The sequence below is a fragment of the Balaenoptera ricei genome, chromosome 6 (genome assembly GCF_028023285.1).
Source record: "Balaenoptera ricei isolate mBalRic1 chromosome 6, mBalRic1.hap2, whole genome shotgun sequence".
In the NCBI taxonomy this organism is placed as follows: domain Eukaryota; kingdom Metazoa; phylum Chordata; class Mammalia; order Artiodactyla; family Balaenopteridae; genus Balaenoptera; species Balaenoptera ricei.
In genome coordinates, this window is record NC_082644.1 from 27123865 (window position 1) to 27133179 (window position 9315).

At 43.7% G+C, this 9315-nt stretch overlaps 1 protein-coding gene across 1 annotated transcript in view; it reads right to left on the bottom strand.

Moving 5' to 3' along the window:
* Positions 1–5398, bottom strand: part of FBXW12 (F-box and WD repeat domain containing 12) — an 85809-nt gene extending 80411 nt beyond the window's left edge. The window contains 2 exon segments of the mRNA XM_059924362.1: positions 1173–1318; positions 5343–5398. Coding sequence (XP_059780345.1) covers positions 1173–1266 — 94 coding nt within the window. The 5' untranslated portion in view covers positions 1267–1318; positions 5343–5398.
* Positions 5399–9315: the final 3917 nt, after the last annotated feature.

The following is a 9315-nucleotide window of genomic DNA, read 5'->3' on the forward strand; positions in this document are numbered from 1 at the left end:
GGCTAGGGTTTACCACTCAAAAATATACTGGCAATAACCAAGAGATGTTACTGTGTCCTGGTAATTTCCATCTGAAAGGCTAGGGGTTTGGCCTCAGGGAGAATCCTCTACCAGCCAAACTGCCCTGCCCTGTAAAGGAAAGCCAATTAGATTGCGAGCACAAACTCAATCAAAGAGAATGGAGCTCAAACCAAGAGGAGCTTACCAACAACCTTCAGGAATGGCAAAAGACAGTGAACTCAAAGGAGTTGTGGGCACCACACCTGTTTCTCCTTGTCCCAAATGTTATCAGAAATTTGCTTCAGATCCCATCACTGCCACCAATATATTTATCTTTTTCTTTTTAAAAAGATAAGCATTTAATCATAAAATCATCGTGTTAGCAGGAGGAATCATAAGAGTGGATTTTAGAAAAGTGCACATACATATTTTTATACAGAACATTTCTGAAGGGATACATATTCAACTGTTAGTGGCCACCTCTGAATGCCACCAATGTATTAAAAAAACAAGATTTAACTGAGTAAATTTGAAGATTTACTTTGAATTTTGAATAAATTGGCTTTATTAAACGATTCATGAATCAGGCAGCATCTCATCTGACAGAAAGGGAGATACTCCAACTGGTTACACAACATGGAAGGCTTTTTGTTTTTTGGCCACGCCACATGGCATGTGGAAATCTTAGTTCCCCGACCAGGGATCAAACCCATGCCCCGTGCATTGGAAGAGCAGAGTCTTAGCCCCTGGACCACCAGGAAGTCCCAGAAGGCTTTTAAAGTAAAGAGGGTGGAACAAGGAAAGAAAATCATCATCAAGGGAAAAAATGAAAGTTCACTGGAGGAAAGTGAAACTTCAGGTGACAATGGCTTCTCATTGGCTAAACTGCGTAATTTTCTATTAGCTATTTCTATTTTCTATTTCTTGTTGCTGGCCAGGAAGGAAGTCTTCCCTCCTCCAGCTGGGGTAGTACAGTGGTTGCACTTCCTGTTTGGGGTCAGTGAATGACCTCTTCCTGTTGGGGTAATTGATGATGAGTGACACGGCATGAGAGCTCCCTCTACGGGCCTTCCAGACTCCAATTCTAGTTGAGGTTTCCTTTTGTTAACACTCACAGCATGTTTTATTGGCAGGAGGATTCACAATGAGGGAGAAAAGGCCACAAGACTCACCATAAAGAAGGCTCAGAAATTCCTGGGTGGGTCCAAGGGAGGCACAAGGTGGCTGTGGGGTCAGCTGGTGGCCACAATGATCACATGGTTCCATCTGATGGGTTTGCAGCTCGATGTGGAATAGTGAATAAAAGGGTCAGTTCATCCTATCAGAGAAACATGAAACTGAGATAAGCTTCCCACTGCTGGAAGCATCTTGAGCCTTCAGAAAAGAACAGAGAACATGTCTAAAGGGTTTGGGAACATCAGAGTCATATCTCCTCAGAGTGGGACTCCCCAGGCTCTCCAGGTCTCAGTCCCCAACTCTCCCTCGGGGACAAAGCCTCCCCACCTCTGTCCTTGTCAGCTCACTGATCCCTAGAGGTCCTGCCTATCCCTGAGGACTTAGGTTTCCACGGAGACAGGTTGGTTGAGACCTAGTGATACAGTTGACCAGCCTGATACGCAACAGTTCCCACCACCCTGGGGCAGTTGGGCTCAGGGACACGTGGCTCTGGACCCCATGTGGAGGGTGTCCTTGCACGTCAGCTGTGCCCCAGAAGAGCCAGTAACGCCTGTAGCTGTCCAACTGATTCTCAGGGTATTTTCCTGGGAGAGCCCTTGGTCATCTGACCTCCTATCCAGGAAGCCCCGTGACTTTCTGACTGCTGCCTGTCACGCCAACAACACACCTGTGAAGGTTCTGCTCTGCATGGCCATCTGTCCACCAGGCCCCCCCTTCTAGGGACCCAGATGCTAGGACCACACACATGCTGAAGGAGTGTCCACCTGCCTAAGGTACAGACCCCCCTGTATCCATCTGCATGATTTCTACTGGGAATCAACAACATTTATGGGGATTCTTTGGCCCTAAAGAACAGACCAACCTGATAGGAGCAATGCAATGATTCACGATTACCAGGGTCAATGCACATATACAGGGGCCCATAGCCCCAGATGCCCCACTCACAATTCACATGGGTGTCCCATACGTACCCACCGATGCCCAAATATTCTTGCTTCATACATCCATCCATCCAAACACACACATCAGTGGTGTGCTGGTAAGTGCTAAAAAACTCTCCGAGAAAGGTGGGAAAGACTTCACCTATGCTCTCTACGTGGTATAAATATTCCCAGCATGACCAATTTCAAGCTACCCACCTGACATCACTGAACACAGAGCTGGGAAGAGATATGCACCATTGACTATCCCAGGATAGTATGAACCAGTTTCAGCACATCCCATACCTTTTCCTATGAATTTGTGCACACAATCCACTTACACCCCAAGTAGAACCCTCAACTCCCATCACAGATATATAACCAAAAGGATACCACATACACATATCTGTTTGTACATATACATATACATATATATATATATATATATATATCCTGAACACACACGTACATTTCTACCCTCACCCTGAATAAATACACAAACAGACTACCTCTTACTACCTAAATTTTTACAGACAAAACCTTACTCACCCTGAATATTCACATTCCACTCTCACAACTATATATACACACACAACATGGGCCTGAAAACAAACACGTGCAACCAATATGCTATCCAGATGTACACACTGAGTACCTAAACACACAGGCTCACCAAGTACACAACTGGGCAACCCAAAAAAGACCCACATGCAATCCCACAGCCCTAAAATACATATACTCCAGGATTCCTGCACACACACATAACCTACACCGTCTACTGGTTTCCAAACACACAAACTAAACTCTCACATCCCCCAGAATACATACCCCAGAAGCCCCAGGAACTCAAAAACACACACAGCCACAAAATAACCTATTCTTATCAAATACAGCTGACCCTTGAACAACTTGGGGGTTAGGGCGTCAGCCCTCCATGCAGTGGTTCTGCATCCATGGATCGTGTAGTAGTCCTGTAGTATTTACTGGAAAAAAAATCCACTAGAAGTGGACCCGTGTGGTTCAAACGTGTGTTGTTCAAGGGTCAACTGTACATATAAGTCCACCTCACTAATACTGAGAACACACATACAAGCAACACCACTAAATTCTTCAGGCATTACATTTGGAAATAGACACATAGAGGACTCTAAGCCTCCTGATATACTCACAAATCACAAATACACACACCCACAAACTACTCATGACTATACACCCCAAATGCTCAGACACACTCAAAACAGAAAAACACCAACAACCTCTGCAGACTTACTAATATACATACACAATTCTCACACACCTATGGACACACACATGCAAATATTCCCAAGCCCTGAACATACAGATCCCCTCCCAAACACTATACATTATGCTACCTCTCCAGAATACAAGCTCCCCACCACTACCCCAACATATAAACTGTATATGTGTGTGGGGGTGTTTATATATATATATTTCTACCCTCACCCTGAATATATAGACAGACCATCTCTTACTCCTACCAAACACATGTATAAACACCCTAGCATTCTCCAAAGAAATACACTTTGAATACTCCTAACAACTCCATACCTTATGAACAAACTTTGATAATGCATGAACCTGATGATGGACACACACACAGATTAGAATACACAAGTAAGATACATGGAAGTGTCTCCAGCAAACCATTTATGAAACAACTTCCATATATCAAATGATCCCTAGCTATTAGGAGCCAGCTCACACATATGCAAGTACTAACAAATACCCATATCACATATTTCTAATACATAGAAATGCAATTGTCCAACTTCCCTGTAGAAACATAGAACCCCACCTCTTTATCAGATATACATATACTCACTTCCCAAAATACATAAGCTTCAGAGGCTCCTACTGAAAATTACAAGTGCACAGCCTCAGCAAATATTCCTCCAAGTGGCCATGCCCCTTGAATACACACACAAACTCATTTAACACATAACTCTCCACAAGTCCCAAATGCAACCACAATTACCCAGAACACTACAAATATGCAATAATATCATCCTATATGCCCTTTGTTCCAAATACACATGCAGTACCACACTACTGGCATATACATAACCCCACATTCCCAACCTCTCACACACAATTAACTCTGCCATCTTGCAGAATACAGAATCATACAAACACAACATACCTACATATACAACATCCACCAGTCCCAGAAAATAGTCAGAGACTTGCCCTCTACACATCCAAATATACATAGACAGCTCCTGAAAATGCACACACACAAACACCCCATAACCATACAACATGCCCTGAATACACAAATGATCATCCTACATTCCCCAAATATACAAAATAAACAGACTGGACACCCAAAGTAATATACACCACTACTTTTCCTGACATTGCCCTTATGCATATGCAGATAATCCTTCCAAATCCACCATTAGACACACATAAATCCCCAAATTCATGGGTGGAAAAAAACACATGTAAACATATTCCCCAAACACCTAATTACAAACACCTAACCACCAACTCCTTGAGTATGCCTGCGTCACATCTCAACACCCTCCAAGTACAACACTCACTCTTACACACTCTCACAAAAACACAGGCATGACCTCCCTTCAGACACAAACATCCACAGACAAAACCAACCCACACATTTGACTACATATCAGATTCCCACCAACCAATTAAATATGTACAGACCCCATCTATGCTTGCAAATCAATCATGATTTGACATCAGACTACAAATACATGTTTATTACCACATTCAGCAAAGTTGCTCCCATCACTGACAAAAGAATGCAGTTTGAACATAAGTGGTGATTGATGTTTTTATGATAAGAAGGAAGACACTAGTGAAACCATGAGTGTGTTCCTTCGATCTTCACTCATTTTCCAATCACCTGAGCTACACCTTTGGAACCAGATGAGGGTTTTCAACTCGCAAGAATGTCCCTCTAGCTTTTGTACTCTTCAGAACGCGCAGCCTAGAACGGCACCTGGGCACCTGTTTAATAGCTCACACGCACTATTTCCCCCTGATTGTAGGCCCCGCAATCACTGAACCCTTCATGCAGCCGGCTCCCCAGTGGTGCCAATAACCCTGGGGTAAACCCCTCAAGGGAATCGAGCTCTATGGGGGCGTGAATCCACATTGTGGGGAGTCTCCTTACACGGACAAGGGCACAAACAACCCACAGGGTGAACACCAGCGCAGAGCGGTGACACCTGAGGGGTGAAAAGTCCCCGTACCCCTTACCTCAGGGTTCCTGGAATTGACTCTCGAGGCCGCCATGACAGGCCCCGCCCCCGCCAGACGGCCGCTGGGGCCCCACCCTCCGCGCTCGCGCATGCGCTCCTGTCTTCCAGAGCCAACTGCCCCAACAGACGCCAGGAGCCATGGGAGGACGGCGGTCCGCGTGCCCGAGAGCCCCGCCCCAGTGGGCGTGCGCAGGCGTGCAGGCGCGGGGCACGCGGGCATCTGGTCCTGCAGCTCTCTGCCAGAGAGGAGAGAGGTGCAGTGTCAGGCGCGCTGCGGAGCGTCTCTGGCGACGCTCCTCGCCGGGAACTTTTGTGCTGGTCTCTTCTTAAAACCAGATCTTGTGAGATGTGCACTCGTGATTTTTCTATTACACACGTGAAACCCATGCACTTAGCTACAAAGAGTTCTGGAGAGCTCCGCTCTAAGCACAGTAGCCTCAAATTGGGGCAAGTGCTTTCATGCCCTTTGGACTGCAGTTCCTTGGTTCTTGTTTATGCCTTTCAAAAAACAGTAGGTCCTTTTTCCTAGCAAGCTTGAAGTTTCCGTTAAAGAACAATTCTAGCAAAGAATTCAGACCTGGGAAGCACTCTTAAGATACTGTCTCCTGACTCCGTTCCTAGAGTCTTTCCAAACGCATTTACTCTACTAGAATATTTTTTCTCAGTGTATTTAATACATGGAGGTTTTTCAATAAATGTTGATTCACAGGTGTTTCCTTTGTACGGTTTTTTTTTTTTTAAATAACTATGAGAGAGAGTGGACAATCTGGGCCAATTTCAACACAGCAGGTAGTATGGGAACAATTTTCCTTTCCCTCCCTCCTTTTTTGTAATATCTTGCAGACTTTCAGTTGGCATTAAAAACAACAACAACAACAAAAATAGTAGCGGGATCAACTTACTGACCTGACTTTGTAATACTTCCCAAAGAAACTTCAATCATCAGATCCTCTTTCTGGTCAATTGCAAGATTAGAGCATTTTCACTCAACAGGATGCCTCTGAAGACCCCTCACATCTAACAGCACTAAGCGCCTCCAAGTGCACAGACTTGAAAACTCCACAAGACACAAACATGGTATCTCTTCGTTTCTTTAATGTTTCGTGATTGAGTGGAAGATGAACTGTCTTCTGAGGCTTGTGATGCATGTCCAGAGTTGTTTTTTCTCAGTAGTCAATGCCTGCCCGCAGCCTCTGTGCAGGAATAGTCAGAGATCATGATCCAGAGGACTTTTAGATACTCCCTTCTGTGACTGCTCTTCCCAAATTACATTTGGGCTAATTTGATTAACTCTGTCCCTGGGGTGTAGGATTTTGAAGTATTACAAAAGTGATTGCAGAATTGGGACTAATTTTTGCACAGTGCAATTTTTGTATCAGTGGCCTTGAGAAGAGTCCTTCAAATACTGTATCAGAATTATGAGTGAGAATCTTGTAAATAACTGGTTGAATGACTGAACAAAGGGAGGAAGCAACAAGGAAGCCTGCCTTTCTCGAGTGCCTGGGTACAATATTTTGCCTCACCATCCCTCTAGTATGAAGTTATTGGTTGAAAATCATATGAGTTTTCCTTCATTGTAAAAGCTCCAGTACTGAGCGATATTCCCAAACTGTTTATTTTTTTCAGTCCCCGACAGGAGTTTCTTTAGATATAAAGTTCATTTAGAAACTTTATGTCTTAAGTTTCTTTAGATATAAAGTTTCACCATGATGTTACTTGAAATAATCTCACCTTATCTTCTCATCTTCTTCTGAGTCAGTTTTTCCTGACAAGGGGCAAGGAATTTCTTAAACACCAACAGGAGTCTTTTTCACACTGTGGCACAGTCCTTCTAAACCTCTGTTTCCTTCCCCAACACCCCACAATCAGTTGGAGTTCTACTGCAGCTACAGCAGTGAGAGAATCTCGTCTCGCAAGAGATTTGGTTGCCATCCTCTGAGGTTTTCAGCCTTCATCTCCCTTGACAAGTTTCCTAACAGTCCTCTCTTCTCACAACACAAAACACAAATACTCTTTCATATCATTTTGATAGTGGTAAACTGACTGACATGGATTCTCAATATGAAAATAATAATCAAACAAGTTTTGTAAAAGGAATGCTACCATGATTCCCATGCAGATGGGGCCATATGCAATGATGAGCCGAGATTGTAAAGAGCAAGTGTATGTAATGCAGACAGGAAATTAACAAACTTGTAAGCAGGGCTTGCAGGCTAGGATTTAGATGGAAGTGGGCTTGTCTGAATGGGGATTGGACACTGGTGGATAAACTCTTGGCATTGTGTCAAGGTGCACATCCATCTCATGGGTAGTGGACTTTTAACACCTAGAAAAACCAGGGCTCTAGGATGTTTCGTCCCTTTAACATAAGGAAAGAGAAGAAGATTTTCTGCCTTCTTGTTCCTTACTTCTGTCCTTACCCCTACTAAGCCAAGATGTTCAGTGCTATATGATGGCTCTTCCAAATCCATTTCATCCAAAGAGCCTGCAGATTTTGTGTATGTTTACAGTTGTGTTTTCTGTTGGAGCCAAGGTGCACACTTGAGTCTCATCACTCCAAGTTCTCTTTCTCATAAGGATGAGTAACTGATAATAGCTTAGTATGTTCTGATTTTTTGGTAGTGTTGCCAGATAAAATACAGATTTCAAGTTAAATGTAAATTTCAGATAAACAGGGAAAGAATTTGCAGTAAAACTATGTCCAAAATGTTGCATGGGACAAAGTTGTACTAAAAATGAATTCATTGTTTATGTGAAATTCAAAAGTCAAATTCAGTTAGGCATTTGTTACTTTTCTTTATTAGATCGAGCCACCCTATTCTTTCAGGTGCTTTGAAATTTAAGAGACTAGAAAGTCTTGTTCTAGGAATCTAGTGCAGAAACAGAGGAGCCACGATACCCGTACAAAGACAATCATTGGAAATATCCTCAGATATATAGGAACATATATGAATTTTCATCTAGAAAAAAAATGAAGGCATTTTAAAAACTGAAAACAGATTGCCTTCGTTTTTAGTTGCATGACGTATCTCTGGGAAGATTTTAGTGAAAGAGATAACACTGGTTTCCTCCGGGAAAGAGGATTGGGTTGACAGGGGAAAGAGGTGGGAGGAGGACTCGCCACTGCATATTCCATTTTGCACAATTTAATTTTGAACCATGAGACGGTGTTGCTCGCTTAAAATATTACACTAAAATCATTTAAAAGGTAAAAAACTAAATCTTTTACAACCATGGAATACTATGAGAAAGACATTTAGTGAATTCTGGTCTTGGACATGGGGGCTGCATGACGGTTTTTTGATGGACGGGGGCTTTCCAGCACAAAGGATCATTAGTAAGGCTGGTCCTGCTGGATGTTGGTTGGAGCACAAGGACCACTCCCTTAGGAGTGATGTACATACAGCAGTCAAAGACACTGGATCTGCTGAGACAATCCTAATTTCAAATACTCAGTTCCATGTGGCCATAAATACCCAAGTGTTTATCAGACTAACAGTCCTGAATTTTGATCAGAAAGTCTAGTCTCTGTTGAAGTAAGTCAAGAGCCAGGTAGGAAGCAGAGTGTGTTGAGGGACACAAAACTAGGTTGATGGAAAAAGAAGTGAAAGGAAGGGACCGTCAAGTCCAACCTCGGTGCCGTGAATCAAAAAAACAGTCTATAAACTGCGTAAAGAGGCACACGCCAATTGTGTTGCCACTGTGTGAGGTGGAAGGAACTTCCGGTTCTTGCCTACCTGCCAGAGCCCTCGTGGAATGTCTCCCCACCCCCACCCTACCCAGACCCACGTGCCCTCTGCCCCTCCCCCACTGCAGAATGTTTCAGCCACATTCTACTGTTATGACTCAAACGTGCCCCTCCTTCAGTTGGATCCTGAGCGTCTGTTGAAGCAGGTCACTCTCTGGGTCCTGGTCTTGACTTTTCTCATTGAGGCTACCAGGCAGCAGTAGTCCGTGCCCAAGCCTGCAGG